The sequence below is a fragment of the Acanthisitta chloris genome, unplaced genomic scaffold (genome assembly GCF_000695815.1).
Source record: "Acanthisitta chloris isolate BGI_N310 unplaced genomic scaffold, ASM69581v1 scaffold10904, whole genome shotgun sequence".
In the NCBI taxonomy this organism is placed as follows: Eukaryota; Metazoa; Chordata; class Aves; order Passeriformes; family Acanthisittidae; genus Acanthisitta; species Acanthisitta chloris.
Window position 1 is genome coordinate 56,043 of NW_008671038.1, and position 19,245 is coordinate 75,287.

Consider the following 19,245-nt stretch of genomic DNA (forward strand, 5'->3'; position numbering starts at 1 on the left):
CTTTAAGCCAAAAATCCACCGACAACTCTTCTTAGGTCAGACCTTTCAAGGTTTAATTATAAAATACAGAAAATCAATGTCCTAAAAAATCAAAGTTAAATTATGCCTGGTACGGCAACCTGTCAGCCATGAGAGAAAACAGTTTCATGAATATGAATTCTGTTTGATTTAGTGTAGCTACAACGTGATGAATACGCTAAACGTTTGGCTCAGAGCCACCGACAACTCTTCTTAGGTCAGACCTTTCAAGGTTTAATTATAAAATACAGAAAATCAATGTCCTAAAAAATCAAAGTTAAATTATGCCTGGTACGGCAACCTGTCAGCCATGAGAGAAAACAGTTTCATGAATATGAATTCTGTTTGATTTAGTGTAGCTACAACGTGATGAATACGCTAAACGTTTGGCTCAGAGGTTGGGAAAGTCTTATTGGTCACAAGTCACTGCACCGAGTACTCTGTTACTGAGGTTGATTACTTTCATCCATGGATTCATGTTTCATGTATCAAAAAGATTTACATGAGAGATTAGAGAGGAAAAAAAAGTGAGTGGAAATGAAATTATAGTGATTTCATTACCTTCTCATAGTACAAGCAAAAGGAGACATGTAAAACAGTAAAACATATGATCAGTAAACCCTGTCTACACTACTTCACCACAGTGAGTTTTGAGAATTACAGAACTCAGGTTCTTAACAACTTTATTTCACTTTCCATGCCTCCATTTTTAAGTTCTGTTGGAAATGAGATGAATTCAATGACATGAGATGAAACAAGTGCAAAAACCCTTGTGGCATCTGAATTTCAGAGCTGGAGCCTTTGCCTGTGAGTTTGATGCTATCCCACAGTACTCGAACAAATGACATGGGTTTTGTGTGGTACTGCTCCTGTCCAAATGCCTATCATACATTATCACCTAGAACATGAGGGCACATGAACACCTTTCCCTCCTACCAAGTAACAAGTTTTCATGTACCATCTGAGTGGCCCAGAACTTTAATATGCAACTCTAAAGGCATGGTTTGGGGTGTTGGCTATGTAAGTAGCTAGCTGCATATTCCACTCCTACCATATGCAGCCAACTTCAGAAGTTCTCTTAATGATTACTGTAGCAAATTAAAGACAATTCCAGCATTTTGACCTATGTCCCCCTGATGCCAGCTGGCATAAATCTGATAAACACACAGAAAAGAGTCTTCACAAGCACTCACTTTTCTCAGTGAGCATGAACTGGATGAAAACAATATCCAAGTTACCTGGATTCCCCTGAACAAGATTCAGGACAAGCTAGGAAGCAGTCATGGTCTGACAAACTCTGAGGATGATGTAATCTGGTTTGCCTACCTCATGCATTCCTCCTAAACACATATTTTTCCAGTGACCCAGATGTATTGCAATAGGAAACAGGGTTAGCTCAAAGAGCTTGCCAAATGAGAGCAACTGCTCGAGGATCAACTGGGAGGATCAAGGCTTATCTTTCCATTACAGGAAACCTCACCACATATTCCACAAGTGACTTGTTTCCATACTGCTGTCTCAAAACTGCTGGTCTGGGAATACACCAAGGTAACCTAACTATCATGAGCATCCCTGGAATGACTTACAGAGAAAAGTCCAGAGGAGACTGCAGCATATAAACTACAGAAAGCAAACACAAGATATCATTAAATAACTAACTTCTCCTTACAGACCTTGGGATTTAATAGCTTATTAGCTTTCCTCTGCAGGGCAAATGTTCATCCATGTTCCCCTGTGCTTGCTGTTAAGGTTATGACCATGTACTGATTTAAATAAAAAAAGGGGGACGGCAGAAAGTCAGATCCTAAAACACAAGATCAATGTATTTCATCCGGATTTTGCTTTAGCAATGTGGCTCATGTACCAGCAAATGCATCAAATGTTAAAGCTGCTTTTTGTCACTTATCCTCACTTGATAAACACTGCTCAGAAATGAGCCACAGCAAAATAAACTACAGCTTTGCCATACAACCACTCTGTGCCTTTCAAGAACTGACAATTCAGGCACCACTTCACTTTGATGGGAAATACTTCATACAAGCTAAATACTAATACAACCTGTGCCATAATAAGAGGCATCAGAAAGACAAAAGATTATAGCAACTTATTTTTTCTTCCCTTGTGCCAGAAATTGGAGAGAAAACAGGATGAAAGTACAACTGCTCTAGCACATGAGCACTACACATAATGCAGCTGAGGACTAAATGAAATTGCAAGCATTGCCTTACTGACACGGGAAAGGCATCATAGAGGTCTCAAACTCTGCTTTTAAAAAAACCACTCCTCTCTTTCAGACTACACAAATAACCTGTTTTAAGCACCATCCAGTGGAGCTTAGCTGAAGCCAATACAGAGCAACAGCTATCCAATTCAGAGTCACTTTTCTAGATCGTTCCTTGCAGGGAACGCTCAAATATTCCTTCTTTATGATCCTCCCCTACCTCAATAAACCCAAAATTAATCCTGAATGGTTTCTACCAGCTTTTCTTAGCATTTTTTCATGTATCACACACACTACATTTACAATGTGCGTGTATAAAACTGCAGTCAACATCAGTCAGTCACAGACCAACTATTTCCTCTATTTACCACCAACATGACGACAGAAGCCAGAGAGGTCACACATGCCAAACTGAGAGCAAAAGGAAAAATCATGCTCTGAAGAACATGTCAGCACCTACTAAGATGGCAGAAGTACTCCTGAACCGTCAAGGCCTACCCAGATCTAGGAAAAATTTCTCTGAGCACCAAGTAATAGGATTAAAAGGAAAACAGGAAACTATTTTCTGGATGCTCTTTCTTCCAGGATTACTAAATTTACAGGTCAGAATTTGGAAAAAGTGATGAACATGCTCATTTCAGTCTTCCTCTCTTAGCAGATCAGTAGCAATAAGGTAGTGGTTCTGGTGTGGGTTTTGGGTGGGTTTTTGCTAGTTCTCCAATGGAGCCCATATGATCAGCTGTATGAGAGCAACTGAGAGAAGATGAATGACACAGGATTTTTCTTACACTAACTTTGCCTTTGAGGAAATAAATGTGGAATTGCACTCTGATGAAACTCACTTTACTTGCCTGTTCAACCTAAAAGCATACAGACAAGCAATAAACCTAAAATTAAGGAATTTGCCTCCGAAATGCATTTCTCCTTATTAAAACTGTCCCAAGGTATCAGGATTGGGGCTATATGAGGCAAATAAGCCAGTCAGTTCACTCAAGGGGATCACGTTCTCTTTACCATATGACAGCACCTCCCCAATGATGTTTCAGAGTTGGTGCTATACACAGAGATGTTACTGACAGGATGGCAGCTATGTACAGGTTTTGTCAAAAAGCACTGAAGGATTTAACGTGCAAAGTCGGAAAGCAGGAAGATGCCTTTTAGCATTTCATTTGGATTATGCCTTTTTGAGAGTGCATTATTTAAACACCAGACTGTCAGCATGAGGTAAAATATGTCCTTCACCATGACTTAGGCATCTAGATTTAGACAACACATGAGGTCCAAAGTCACAGTTTTTGCTCTAGATTCAAAAAAGGTTATTTTACTTTTTCTTAAAGCTACAACCAGCACACACTTTGCACCCCTTATCAAGCACCATGGGAGACCCACCTTCCTTATCTTGAAGGCTGACACTGTTAGGTTACAGATACAAAGACTGAACATGTTTTCGAACACAAAGCAAAAATTTGCAGCCTTCCTACTCTAACTACTGAGTAGCCAAGACACAGCAGAAAAATTTGAAAATGCAAAAAATGTGCTAGCTGACCTCATTTGTATGAAGGAATGGTGACATCCAGTGGCCACGTGTGACTGTTTTTACTTGCAGTTTACAGCCACATCTATTTCAAAACAGAGCTGTGGCTGCCACCAGAATAATGGAAATGTAAGCCTAGAGATATAGTTGCAGTTTCACACAGATAAATCCAGGGCAGTAAGAGCAGCTGAAGACTCAACTTTGGTGTACGGAAAGATACCAATACTTTCTATTAGTGCTGCAAATGTCGGGCAAAGAACTTCCTTTCCTAATCCCTCACTGCTCATGACTGAGTTTGAGAACAGAGAGCTGTCCCAAGACTTCTGTTCCTATACCTATTTATCCAGACTTACCAAATTGTTCTGTAATGCTCATTACTCTTCAGCATAACACCGTCTGATGTAGGTAGGAACTTGCCAACTGGATCAGCTGTGATGGCAGCATAAGGCCAGAAGTCAACTCTTCCAATATAATTCACATTTAAGAACTTAAGTCTTGAGTCTTGTTCAAAGACAGTTGCTTTATATTATCTACCTTTGACCACTGAAAGAGTTTAGGTTCTTAGGTGATGCACTAAGACATTCCATGTCATTAAATAAAGACATTTTCTGTCCTAGATTGCCCTCTAAAAAGAGAGGCTACAGTAAGGAAAAAGCTCACACATTAAAAGACTTTGGGAATCTCTGACAACTCCTTGTTTATTTTATGCCCTATGAAGTCATTAAGCTTTTCGCTATACCACCAAGGACAAATAATTTCTATGAAGTTGGAAACATTCACCCAACATCTAAAAGGTGGGACTGATTTATCATCTTTGACAGGGATGATCTGTGGATATTTGAAACCCGGCTCCCAAGCTGGGACTGTGCCATAAGCTGGCAATAAGTCTTGTTGGAAGATGAAAATTAACAGATGATGTTGGGATCACTGGACTGTCCCGCATACTTTACCATGAAAACAAAAAACCAGTCTTTGGAGATCCACTGTTCACTTGTCTGTTCACTACCTTCCAGACTGAGTAGGAATTTCTGAATCAGGATATATCCATGACAGCAAACTAGGCAAGGCAATACATGATATGGTTCAAACTATATGCTTGCCTCAGGACAAATGTACAAGCTGCTTTCCAAATGGCTATGCAATACGGGAAGATGAGAGCAGTAGCTAAAGCTGGTAGGGGAATGACTTGAGAACAGAAGAGTGACTAATCAGATGTACTGGATGGCTCACTGGTCTAGAGAAAAATCACAGAACTTCCTATTTCCACTGCACACACCTACCACATCGAGGATCTAGCCACCGCTGCCTACTCTGCTCCTGCAAAGACCTACCACAGGCAGACAAAACTGCTATTTCTAATAACACAACCCACTCAAAACCAGAGACTGCTCATAACTACAACTAAGGAAATTCCCAGAATGTTGCGAGTCCTAACAGCAGCAACTGATAATCATTATCTGATGACTGGTGCCCTTTTTGAAATGAGCTTGGCAGGCCTCAGGCAAGGACTACAGAGATACCAACATCACAAAACTCCTCATAATTGGCATTAATTGCTCCTTTGTTGACAGCACAGCAGATCTGCCAAGGATTGAATGAATCGTAGTGACTAAATTTGTCTCTAGTGAAGGCCCTTCAGCACATTACTAGGCTGGTGCAAAACATTCACACAGGCCCTGTCAATGCAAAATTGGGCTCAAGGCTCTGTTAATTGAACTTCTTATGCAGGAACTTCTTTTTTCTTAAAAAAAAAGTTCAATAAAGAAACCAAATGTTTCCCATTTTCACAGAAGACAGAATGGATGGCCCTCAGATAAGGTCTCATCTGAACACTCCTGCAAGAAAGGATGGTGAAGTTCATGCCTCTTTGAAGGTGGAGGATATCTAACAGGGATATGAACCTGGAGAAACACCAAAAATTTGCAAATCAGTTGCTCCCTTCTTCCAAACTTCTTTAGTGCAATTTAATACACTGCTGCCAAAGCACACGAGATAGTGCACAGTAGCTTATAGATGCAGCTCAGCATGTACCTCCTGCATGTTTATCTTAAACTTCAGCCTAAATCTATGGGAATAAATTTCCGTTCTGAGACTGCATGGACTTTTGGCTGCATGCCCTTACATCTAAGGCTAGATAAGACTAGACATCAATTAGAGCATGCAGAAGGGACTGCTCAGCCTCCAGAAACGAGTCAGCATACTGCCTATTTGCAATCTCTCTGTGCTTTCATACATGTTGTCTTTGACTCCTGAATACTAAGCCACCTTAAAGAGGAAAAATGTTACATAACTGCAGATGCAATTACTCAACAAAAAATTTATTTACTTTACTTTTATATGATTTGATGCAGAAATAAAAATCCCTCCAGTATCTTCTCTTCTTCTTTTGGGCATGGATATGGATCTGATTAGTCTAGTAAACACTCAAAAATGTCCACACAAAGAACCTGACAGTTATGAAATACCACAAAGATCTAAACAAGAAATAGAGAGGGATAAAAAAAAAAAAGGGAATTAGGAACTCATTTCAGGTTTTACACAGCTGAGTAATTTTACTCGACAGCCACCAATTTAAGAAGTCAGGTCATGCTATAAAACATTGGGGAATACTCTTAGCACAGGAGTCAGAGGAATTATTCACTATGTTCAGGTCTGTCTTCCCTTGGAGCGTGGCTCAACAGGTTCTCAGCAGAATGAGGCGAAAAAGGACAGGCAACAAGAGCATCTTCCCCTGATTCAGTAAATCAACACATACATTTTTGTATCATGCTAAATGTAAGGCAGTCCCTGAAATTAAGAAATGTAGTGAAAATCAACCCAGAAATATACACCTTCCCAATGCAGTCTGATCTCCCATGACAAGCTGCCAGGCAAACCTGGCATCTTGTTCAAGACCTTATCCTAAGGCATAATACCAAATCTATCAAAGGCAGCAGAGCTGGCTAGCCCTAAAATTCTGCTCATTTTCTCTAAGATTTACCTAGAAAACCACAAATCACAGAAATGTGTCATGGAAAACACTTGTGACTACTTCCACCAAGAGAATCTTTTATACACAACTCAACCCATTATTTGGCTGCTCTTCCTTCCCCTCTGGTTGATTCCACCAGATATAATTACACATTCTGGACTCCTGCAAAGCACAGAGCTACGAAAGTCATTGCCTTGCTATCAGGTATCTCATATAGCCTCAGAAAAATGTAAGAGAACTCAGAATCTACTGCAGCAAATTCATTAAGGAGGAGACTTCAGGAAAAAAACCCTGAGTCTCATACATGTCCGTAAACTTAGAAAAAGAAAGAATTAAGGAGCAGATAGTTTATAGAAGCAGCCGGAATGCCAAGCCTGTCAACTGTTATATTAATATATAACATGCTTTCTTTGAGCTCTTTTAAACTAGAAATCATTAGTCAGTAATACGAATTACTTTTTTAATCTATATATATGTACAAAGGTATAAACACACCTGTGTGCATTCATTTAAGTGCAGATAGATAGATAAATAGATACAGAGTATACCTATATAAAGGCAATACGAATTCAAAGCTGCTCAGGCAGGAGGGAGTCATCCAGACACAGAAAACGAAGGAGAAGAAATCAGTCCAAGCCATGCTGGATACAAGATTTCTATACTGCTAAGGCTTGATGTCTTTTGGCAAAAGCAGGCAAGACAATTAAGCAAATGGGAGACATAAGGAGAGCTCACCACAAGGAAGAAGAAAAGACAGGAGCTCAAACACTTTGACCAGTTGCACAGATAGCTCCAAGAAACAGCTGATGGAGAGCTCCAAATTGCTACAAACCAGGTATACACTTTTGATGCAGTTAAGGAATGGTCTTATGAGCAATTTCAAATAATGTTCTTTAGAATTTTTTTCCATTTGATACTTTTCCAGTTTTCTAATCAAGAATGAAATCCTCTGTTTTGCTAGAATAAAGCCAGTTTTAAGGTTACAAGGTACTTTTAGACCCCGGGCAATTAAAATGAATTAAAGTGACTGTTAGGCACATGGCTTTCAGTGAGCGCCAGTCTGACTGGATTTGGAGAAAACCCTTGAGGTACCTCTAAATCAAGACAGATTTAAGCTTCTCAGATACCAGCCAAAAAAACAAAGAAAGAAAAGTCTCTGGGCTTAGAGCTGTTGGTGTCAAGCATCAGGGAAGAAGGGAGAAGTCCAAGCAACACAAATAGGTGAAGTAATCACAGTGGCATGAAAACCTTCATGCAAGAGAATGCTTGATATATAAGTATCAAAATTTCATTAAAGGCATCAGCAGTAAAATATTTACCTCTGAGATTTTCCCATCACTGCTAATTAGCACAAACACTGATTAATGGCAGAGGCCTGCTCAGTTCTTCACAAAGACAGAACAATTGCAAGCCCCACTCATCACTATGCTACCACATATTCTACTTTACATTCCTTGGATTTTTACATTACTCTTCCCACTGGACTTGGCTTCAAGAATCAGTTTATAGAAAGATCTGGGTACCCACCAGATAAATCTGAAACTGATTCCTACATGTTCTTTCTGGTAACCAGATGGGAGATGACACTTTTCTCCCATCTCCCCTCTCCAAAGAGCCAGTTTGATTACAAGGGTAATATGAGGGTAAAAGATGTTACTGCTTCCCGAACTGACAAAACCATGACAAGAAATGTTGCTCCTCCTTCTCAGATGAGCTTCACAACACCAGTTTGCTGCTGTTCAGAGCTTTTCCCAAACAGCAGAGAAACTCCAGCCCTTCTCCTCCTCCTGTTACGTCTCAGTCCATGGAGGAAAAGCATTGGCAAGTTGCTGTGTTAACATTCAGCTTGTGTTAGCTACAGCTTCTCCTGCAGGGGTTTCCCAAGAGCTGCAACAAATGGGCAGGAGTCATGCATGCCACTACCCAGTTATCTTCACATGCTGCCACCTACATGGAAACACTGGCAAGCCAATTATGTATCATTTTGTATTGAACTGCAAGAGACCTTACAACCTGAACTGCAACATTACATTGCTGATGTTCTTCTGGGTGCACCCTGGCCCTAGGGACTGGTTCACATTTGTCCCATTTTGGAACAAGGCAGCAGTGGAAATCACAAAGGCACAGAGCAGAGGCATGAAGAGAGCAGAAAGTAACAGGAAAGAAACTTGTCAGTGAAGTATTAAGATTCATTGGCCATGGATAGTGACTGCATTTTTAAAAGCAAAAGTAGTACTGCCAAGAATCAGCCACGTCGAGTTGAAATAACAGAATGGAAAATCCAGCCTCAAGCTCAACATCAAGTTAAAAGATTTCCAAAAGAGTTTTTCTCAAGTTGCTGTTACACAAAGGCTCCTGGGAAAGTGTTCTGAGCAGTTTTAACACATCCGCTGTATGCAGGAGGTTTCTCAAACCAATTACATAAATAAGGCAGTTGTCTTCTGCTTGTCCCATGAAATTCTACTTCACTCCAGTCAGGTTACAAGCTCTTTAGAAAAAAAAACCCAAACAAAAAAAACCACCAAAAAACCACCAACCCATAAACCAAGGCCTCCCTTCACAGTATTTCCCTTCTTGTACTCCTGCTGCTTGAGGAATTTGTTATGAACACAGTACAGTTAAAAAAACCCCACACTGCACAACCAACAAAGCAGCCACAGCCATTCAACACTAAAAATGCTTGCTATCTCCAGGCAAGAGCAAGGGAGGAAGGGAAGGACTGACCAAAAAACACAATAAAACCCTTAAATCATATTTCTTCTTGATTCCTCTGAAGTGGTTGTACAAGCTTTCCATAGGCACAGGCAAGGCACAGGGCCAAGTCCCTGCCAAAAGCCTCTGAGAAGTAACTGTAGAGCTCCTCCAATTACCCTCTATGCACTGCACAAGACTGCAGTGACTTGCCACCACCAACTAGTCCTGGAGACTCAGCTCTCTTTTTGGCTCCAAAGGTCATGCAGTGGGTGGGTTGTCTCTCCCATTCTGCCAGCCCACTTCGTGAAACTGCAGTTAATTAAGACCAGAGGAAGTTCAGAAGGTCATCTAACTCATTTCCCCACCTCACAGCTTACATTAACCTCCACATGGGACAGAATGACTTTTTTTTTCCTCCATGGATGACCCTGCTTTAAGCATAAGGCTGGACCAGATGCCATCCTGAAGTACATTTCACCCTGAATTTTCCTATGATTTGTAAAACGCTGATAGACACTTAGACAAGGATATAATTTCACATTAAAACTAAACCTTGCAATCCCTTCTTAAAAAACCCAAGGAACTTTTAAACCTGGACTGAACGAAAACAAATGGCAGTGTCTACTTGTTGAGCTTCATTAAATCCAGCTATCTGCTCCTTCTTCTGGAGCATAAGCATTCTGACAAATGCTACAATCACATGATCACACATTACTCTTTCCTCTGGGCTTTGAAACTCAGCCTGTATGTGGAACAGACCCACAAGGAAGGGGGACAGAAGCATACAGAGACTGGGTCTGGGAAAAGCAATGTAAGTGCTTTAAATCTAAACTGCTTAACACTGAATCCTAGAAAACATATCTGCATGTATAGAAAGGTAGTGGTAGAACGTGTAAACAAAGCCCATCTGTGATCCACTAAATTGAGGCAGCGTATATCCAAATCTGTTGCACTATTTCTGTGCTTTACTGATAACACTACTCCTTAACGATCACTTCCATACCAAAAAAGATCTGCTCCAGTATGACCTATTGGGCACCACTATAGCATTTGCTCCACGTTATCATGTCTGTTATTGTCACACTCTTCTCTCTAGAAATTCAAACAGTTCAGTTAAACCCCAGATGGTTACCAGGAGGCATTGATTTGTTTCTCATTCTTACCTTCTCTCCACTAGAGTAGAAGAAATAACGCAATCGGACAATGTTACAATGATCCAACTTTCTCATAATCTGGAGCTCTCTGTTCTGAAACAAGAAGAAAGCAAACAATTAGGAAAACTCTGTGAGAAACGTTAAGGCACCACAGCCAAAGAACAACTGAAGTTGGAAAGAAGCAACAGCTTTCATGTGTTTATTAGTTTTTATTGCAATTACTTCATCACTGAAAATACTGCCAGCTTTGAGTACATTTCCCCTCTAAAATAAAGTCCACAAATCCATCACGAAATCCAAGAACCACCTACTTGGATTATCGAAGGTTCAGTGGTAAAAGGCAAGAGGACTAGCTTTCCATACATAATACCATGTATCAGCCAGGAGGGTTGGAAGCCTAACCCCCTTGAATACTGTAAAAATAATGCAAACACTGTAAAAGCAAACATAACATTTCCACCTACACGCCTGCCCTCCTCCACAGTGAAAAACAGGTTTAGTAAAAAGATCTTTTCCTCTACCATTCTCTTTGCAACATCAACTAAAAACACCTGAAATGGAATAGGCAACTCACTTTCCACTTCTGTTCAACCAGGTTTAGACAGACAAAATAATTTCCCATTTTCTGTGAACCTGAAAAAGTTGTTAAAATTACAGGCATGATAAACTGGGGACTTTACTGCAATATCCATTATAAATGAGGCCCTAATAAATGAGGGATCTTATAGCCTAACAAGATAAAAACAAGTGAAATTTTGAATTGCAGGTATGAATAGAAACAAGCAAGTAAAATTAGCACGGCTATGTATGTTATACTTCATTCCACAGCTGTTGCTACAATGCTCCTTTTTCCTATGGTTACATTTACACGGCACTGTTTTTCCTTCCTCAATTACTATACAATCTGCAGCTTCAAAAATAGAAGGTATTGCACATTTTACTTTGATCATGGGATTGTTAACTATGCATCCTAATCTAGCTGGACTAACACACTGGTCCTACTAGCATCATTAACTCTAGCCAAGTTCAGGAATATTTGGGAAGAAAATTCTTTAACCATCACACATTTTCATACTTAAAGGCACAAAGCTAACGCCTACTTTGTGCAGTGCTGCTGCCAAAGCAAGGATTTCAGATTCTGTGTATCAGAAAGTGATGTATGGTGGCTGTCACTGGTTAATGGTTAAGGAACTCTGCAAGAACCCTCAGAGCTACTAATGTGAACATGGCTACAAACTCCACTTTTAATTCCTCTAAGCCATGTAGCCTTAAAAAAAAAAAAAAAAAAAAGCAATTCCTCTAAGCCATGTAAAAGCCTTAAAAAAAAAAAAAAAAAAAAAGAAGAGGTGCTAGATAGAATGCAGTATCATTAATCCTATCAACCCTGCTCCCCGCTGACTGAAAAAATACTTCAGTATTAGTCAGCTCCTTCCAAACATGAGTGACATCTCACACAGTTATCAGCTGGCAATTATCCAGCGAGTAGTTAAGGAGAGAGCAAGTCCTTCCCTGAGCCTGCCTGGCTTCTGAACAGATTAAAGCCTAAGACCGTTAGGTGCATACCAAGACAGACCTATCCTGAAGGATGAAGAGAGAAAGTAAGAGAAAGCAAGGAGAGACTTCTGAGGCTTTCACGGACCTCCTGATACCTTATGGAGTGAAATCATTAAAAGGAATACAGACTTCGCCACATAACCTCACCAATCAATCTCACGTCTCACAGTGAAAAGCATTCTCCTGGTAGGAACAAGAGACCAGATATTCTCCACTTACTCATTCTTTATTAAATGCTATCAAAAATAAGTCAATTTTGAGAGTCATGGCTGGGGTTCCTGTGATTTATGGCACAAGTCAAACTTCAGACCAACAGAAAGATCTCATCCTCACCTTATCCAAACCACATGCCACTGCTGGCTCAGTGGAGTCTCCCTGGATCTTAAAATTTGAGGCAGATTTCAACTACTGAGTCAAAGTAGAGATGGCTCTACATCTCACCAGTTACTGAAACATCTATTATGACAAAGGATTAAATTCTCCAGTTGGCTTTTACGGCACTTAACAGCATTATTGTTGGACTGAACCTAACACCCCAAGTTCCAGCACCTCAACCAAATTCCACCAGCAATTCCTAGCCCAACACATGGCAAGTAATTTATTTCTTCTTCCCTTTCTCCTATTGACTTTGAGATGGGAATAATACCTTTTAACTCATGGACTTATGGAAGGAACATACATACACTAATCATTAATGTGCAAATATTATTTTGCCAGTATCTCTACGAGCTCCTTAAAATACCCATAACATACTCTAAGTCAGGTTATCGCTCCATGTTCTTTAGATAGTATGGACATGCTGACTGGATACGGGGGGGGGATCATCAAACGTCATTCTAACACTAGGCTGAAGTTCTATTTATACTCTGGTATCTCAACCTAGCACAAAAGCACAGCCTGTGCCCACTTTGATGCCTTTCACTCTGATCCATCTCTTTCGGCTCTCATCCTGACCATCTGCTGCAGCGGCACAAAGAATGTTTCAAGAGGTGCTAATATCAGGGATAAGTCATAAACCAGTTACACAGTAACCTATATCTTGCGTCCTGTGACTAGACAGAAGGAAACAAATCTAAACTGTCATCTTAGTCAAACAGTCACCTCAGCTACCTCAGAACCGACCTGATTGCTAATCACCACTCCCTGGTGGAATGAAAACTGGAAATACCCGAATGGCTGCGAAGCTCCAATGGGATGTGGCAAGGGAACAGATACTGATGTTCACGTAACAGACTGATGCTTCAAAGAAATCATTTTTTTTTCCTCAGGTAAATATTTCAGGTAGTCTCACTTTACCATGCATTTCCCCGTACACATCTTTAATAAATAACAACCTTTTCCCAATATAACGTGGATTATTAATTACCAGTGCAGAAATGCATAGGGGGGAAGGGGAAATACTAGACTATAAGCAGGGAACATTTAGTGAAGTGAACAGTGACAGATGTCCTACACAAAGTACAAGAGACAAAACACATGTCTAAAGATAATGCAAACTAAAACCATTTCAAAACATGCTGATGAGAAAGGCTGACAGTGCATAATCAAAATACAGGGCAAATGAAAACATAAAGCTCATGCTTATCCTTAACTCATCATTTTTGTCTTCCAAGAGACATGGATGTAAATTCAGGGACTCAAAGAGGAAGTTATTCTTTCCTGTTCTCCCACTCATTTACATGAAGGAAAGGATTTAGTTTTCTTACTGAACGAGTGCACCAGATCTGGTAAGCACTGAAGAAAGCAATACCCTTCAGCACCAGCCTTGCCACAAGAGAGGACTCAGCAGACATCTCTTCACTGGAGCATGTGCTCCTGCAGCACATGTCCCTTTGAGAAGCCGCAAACCAATGGGACTATGAACAGATGACTCAGCAAATTTCTGATGCAGTTCGATTTCCTTATCTAAAATAGAATTCTTTATCCACAAGGCAAAGGGCTGACACACAACTCCAGAAGACTGCTTTACCACCAGCACATTTAAACCCTTCACTAGTTCCTGAAGAAAACCCCATGTGACAAAACCCCGTTCACTTACAAAGACAACTTCCCTAGACCAGACTGCCTCTTATCTCTGCTCTATATTGAAGAACACTGGTTGCTCATCAAAGTTAAATATTTGGTTAAAGATTGCCAAGACATCAGATTTATAACTTCAAAGCACATCCAATAAAGCTCATGCAGGAAGATTCATGCCCTCTCTCCAGAGTTACAACCCCAATCCCCCACAGCTGTGCTAACGCAGTTGATACAAAACCACCAAAGCAAGGTCACTTCTGCCTCACTACTATAATCTGCTATTACAGACTAGGATAACCATCACTCCTTGCCACACACGCTGCCTTCCCTCCCCATCCAGGGATTTCTAGAACTAAGCCAGTTTGCATTCATCACTCCTAATCTGACTCTTTGCCTTCTCCCCTCACAACATTCATCCTCCCCCACTTCTCCCTCTCCTCCTTACAATGCTATAAAACTACTAGATCATAAGAGATGATGCTTTATGGACCTGCAATTTCCTGAACTGGACTAGAGAAAATCAAGTTGAAAGGTTTTGTACAGCTCATGTCAGCATGACATTATCAATATATACCCAATGAAGTGTTGAAATATCACCTGGGTCCAGTTCAGAACAGAATTCCTCAGTTTTCTTAGCTAAAGGGCATGCTGGGTTTTGATTTATCTTTTTTCCTTCTGAACTGCCTTTTTATAGTCTCATCAAGGTTCTTTGAGGATTATGTTCAGTGCAGATGAAATGGGAGAAAGTAGAAATTGATATTTTTGTTCTGTGTCACACCAAGAACATGACCTGGTTATTATGAACAGATAAAATTGTGTATACCTTGTCATTTTAAGAGAGGATGTATTTTTGATGGAAAGGCAGGATAAGCTACCAACCTAATTCAACAAGGAACTTCAGCATCAGTCTTCTTGTTTAAATCAAGTATGGGCAACAACTCAAGTTAATTCTAATTTTTGCACTTTTTGAACTATTTTTTATTCTTCTTGGGGTAGTACCTCCGAATGATGAAGCTCAGTATTTTGTGTTCTTCTCTAAAGTTGGAAAACCAGAAAATGAAGGGTAATTGCATGAACAGTGGCATTGCAGAATAGACAGGATAGGATAGAAGCAGCACACAGATTCAAATTTCTCAGCATACACACTCTCTCTTCTTGCACATCATGTTTACAGTTTCCTCTCTTCCTCTGCTTCCACCATTATCTTCTCCCTTCCACAACATTTCTTATACTTCAGTAAAGGTTCTCCCACAGTGAAGAGTAGGAGCAGAAAGCCATGGGCAAAGCTGGGGAAGAAACTAGTTTCCAGCAGGAGGCATGAAGACAGTGATAAAGCAGCAGGGCTTGCTTTTTTTTCCCCTGCTTCCTTCCACTTGAGCAGCCACAATGACTAGTCACGTCCACTCACCTTCACCCACTGCACTGCTGAGCCTGACCCAAGAACAGGCTCAGGCTGAAACCATGAGAGATTTAAAGCATTTCTCATGCAGCAGCAAAAAAGCTCTTTATCCTGACCATCTCCCACCACAAGAAAAAGGCTGGACTCCAAGCACAGAGCAGAAGGCACTTGCTGACCAAGGTCTTTCAGTGTGATCCTAGCCAGCAATGCTCAATGCCCTGCAGAGACAGCTGCTTGCACAACATTTGAGCTGTGCCTTCCTAGACTCAGCTTTATCAAATGTACCGAAACAAAAGGACTCCAGACCACAGAGGAAGCTACCAAAATAGCACCTTTAAAGTTACCAAGGGGTAGTGGGATCACAAACAACAGCATATTTAGCGTATTTTCACTAATATTGTCACTAAAGCTCCAAGACTAGTATGTGTCGTTTATCCACTAACTGCCTTTCACAGACATATGATAATGCAGGCATTTTACAGAATAAAGACTAATTCCTACATTCTTCTGTATTTGCTCCAATATATCACTAAAATGTCAGTGCTTGAAGGGGAAGAAAAAGGTGCAAAAGGGGCTTAACTACAGAAGCCTGGGCTGGGAATCTGCCCATGATGGTCATCAATAGCTAGCCACCCATGACGAGTTCATTTCACAGGCAAGCAATTTCAAGCAGAGATAAAGGTCAACAGGAATCACAGTTTTCCTCATTTACATTTGAGGCATGGATTAAGACAAAGCCCCTGTCTCCCCTCCTGTCAGTCATGGCATATTTACATCAGCAGATCTAATTTGGGGTGGTCTTCATTTTTAGCACACCTGTTAGTCCCAAACTCATACAATCATGACTTTTAATCCATAAATACAGGGCAATGACAACAAACAAATAATATTTATTAAATATTTGTAACTATGACATACCAAGAGCTGTAATACCATGACACCCACACCATCCAGTTAGTGCTGGTCCACTGACAGCTGTCAAGTACTTGCAGCCCAGCAGGACTAACACACAGGTCAGAAAGTTCAGACACCCTGTTCTGCTCCAACCCCTACCAATGCATAACACATGCACGTGCACAGAAGCAGCTTTGAGGGTTAGCAATTCTAGAAGCACTTTGACTTTTTATCATCCAAGAAGTTCCAGAGACATTCCAGAGCGAATATGAATTTATTAGTATTGAGAGTATTAGCTTGAGAGGTGGGCCAATACAAACCCCAGGAAGGCAACAAAATTAAGTGCAAGGTCCTATATCTGGGTCAGTGCAATCCCAGGCACACCTACAGGTTGGGTGGGGAAGTAACTGAGACCAGCAACAATAAGAAAGACTTGGAAATGATGGCAGATAAGAAACACACCATGGGCTGCAGTGTGCACTTGCAGCCCAGAAAGCCAATCCAATCCTGGGCTGCATCCAAAGAAGTGTGGCCAGCAGGTCAAAAGAGGTGATTCTTCCCCTTTATTCTGCTCTCGTGATACCCCACCCGGAATTTTGCATGCAGTTCTGGTGCCCTCAACATAAGAAGGACACGGAACTGTTGAAGCAAGTCCAGAGGAGGCCACGAAGTGTTAAGAGGACTGGAGCATTTCCCCTATGAAGACAGGCTGAGGAAGTTGGGGCTGTTCAGCCTGGAGAAGAGAAGGTTGTGTGGAGACCTCATAGCACCTTTCAGTATCTGAAGGGGCTACAGGGAAGCTGGAGAGGGACTCTTTGTGAGGAACTGCAGTGATAGGACAAAGGGTAACGGATTCCAATTGGAGGGAAATTTAGGCTATATATTAGGAAAAAAATTTTTACTGTGAGGGTGGTGAGACCCTGGCACAGGTTGCCCAGGAAGGCAGTGGGTGCCCCAACCCTGGCAGTGTTCAAAGCCAGGTTGGATAAAACCTTGAGCAACCTGGTTTAGTAAGGAGGTGTCCCTGCCCATGGCAGGGGCATTGGGACTAGATAATCTGTAAGGTCCATTTCAACCCCTAAAATTCTATAACTCTATGATTTATTGCTAACATTCCAGGTTTCCCAAAGGAAAAAAAAAAACAAACCCAAACTTGGTGAGGCATCAGTAGTTTACAGTACAAACATATAACTGCTGCTGTTTTAAATACTCTCACCCCCCACCCCTTCCTTACACCTCTTCCTGCCTGCCATTCATCAGAATCCCAATGCTCATACAAGGCAAAACCTGAAGTCTAAGTGCCTATACACCATGAGAATAACGAGTGCACGTGCACTGTGCCACGCAAGGGAGATGAGCAGAGGAAGTTGGCAGGGGGGTCCAAGGTACAGAACACTTGTGTATGCACTTCTGTGCAACTCAGTGAATCGCAGTTGCATCATGCTCTGTTTTACTACATAACCAGAAGGAATCAAAGGTTCCAAACCCAGTTTTCACCCTGCTACCACGTTCCACCGCACTGCCACACTTTCCACTATTTGTCATCACATAAAAAATCTGATAATTAAGAACCTGAAGCAACAAACCATGGAGACACACAGCAAGGCTGCACCGCAAAGAGCTTCTGATACGCTGCCCTGCGAGCACTCAGAAAGAGTCAGGCACAAAGTGTGTGCGTCAGCTGTATTCTGTCCAAAATTTATTACCCAGCACAGCGACCTTCAGCCTTGGCATGGGTACAGATTGGGACAAAAATTGTCAGCTATGAATGCAGCAGCAGGCAGGACCTGCCTGAAGAGGCCAGTGGGCAGAGCATGCTGGAGCTGGAGCCAGGCCAGGGCAAGATGAAGGCACAGGGTTCAGGCAAGTGTAGGTGGGGCCACCAACACACTCCCAACCTGAAAACCCATGATAGATTACAGCTCAACTGAAATTGGAGCAGACAGGGGCAGCAAGAGAAAAAAAACAGGCTGGAAACTAAAGCTCTAGAATAACAAGTGAAACGAAGTCATACAGCCGCTGCAAAGGTGGGCTGTTCTTCATTAAACCCTTAAGAACTAGACAGATTTGAACTTCAACCATGTAGAAATGAGTGAGCTGACAGAAAGACATACTGGATGAAAATCCGAGGTACTCACACACACCTTGTTTCCACCCCATTACTTTCTTTTATTGTATTACTGCCCCCAATAAACTCAGGCATTACATGCCTTCACATAAAGGGACCACGTGCTTTGAACTCCCTAACTCTTCCCCCAGGCAGTCAGCAATGGCAAGTGTCACACTATGTCATCTCCAGCCTGCTCTTCCCAATGCTAAACACAGTCCCTAAGCAGAAAACTTGATTTTCATACAGCTATTGAACATAGTTTCCTATAACTGGAGACAGAAAATGCTTATTTCTGTTAAGAAATAAAACAAGCCTTGATCTCTTGAGAGAACAGAAGAAAAAAAATACGACATTTCTTTCATTTACTCCCTCTATCTCAGCAGTTAATCGAAGGGTGGAAGACAAATTCTTCATCAGCTTGTTGTTGCCTCTCTGAATGGAACTGGAGTTTAAGAGCTTCTCAGAGACTTAATACCAATCTCTAAATTCCTGCCAGCTTTGAAAGCTCAAGACTAAACTTGGAATGCAAACTGATTTCCAGCACCCTGTCACTTCCAGATCACAACCTGAAATTCACTTAATTTTCAAGTGGTTGTTTCAAATATTGTGACCTGATGAACAGCTCAGTTCTACACTTCCTTCTACAGCATCTACTGTGCTCAGCCAGCAGCAAGTCC

At 41.2% G+C, this 19,245-nt stretch overlaps 1 protein-coding gene across 1 annotated transcript in view; it reads right to left on the bottom strand.

Annotated features, from left to right (window-relative positions):
- LOC103801526 (glycogen synthase kinase-3 beta) overlaps positions 1–19,245 on the bottom strand; it is a gene marked incomplete at its 5' end in the record, with an annotated part of 91,837 nt that overhangs the window by 55,061 nt on the left and 17,531 nt on the right. The window contains one exon of the mRNA XM_009073942.1: positions 10,602–10,685. Within this exon, the coding sequence (XP_009072190.1) occupies positions 10,602–10,685 (84 nt within the window). The remainder of the gene's footprint in view (positions 1–10,601; positions 10,686–19,245) is intronic.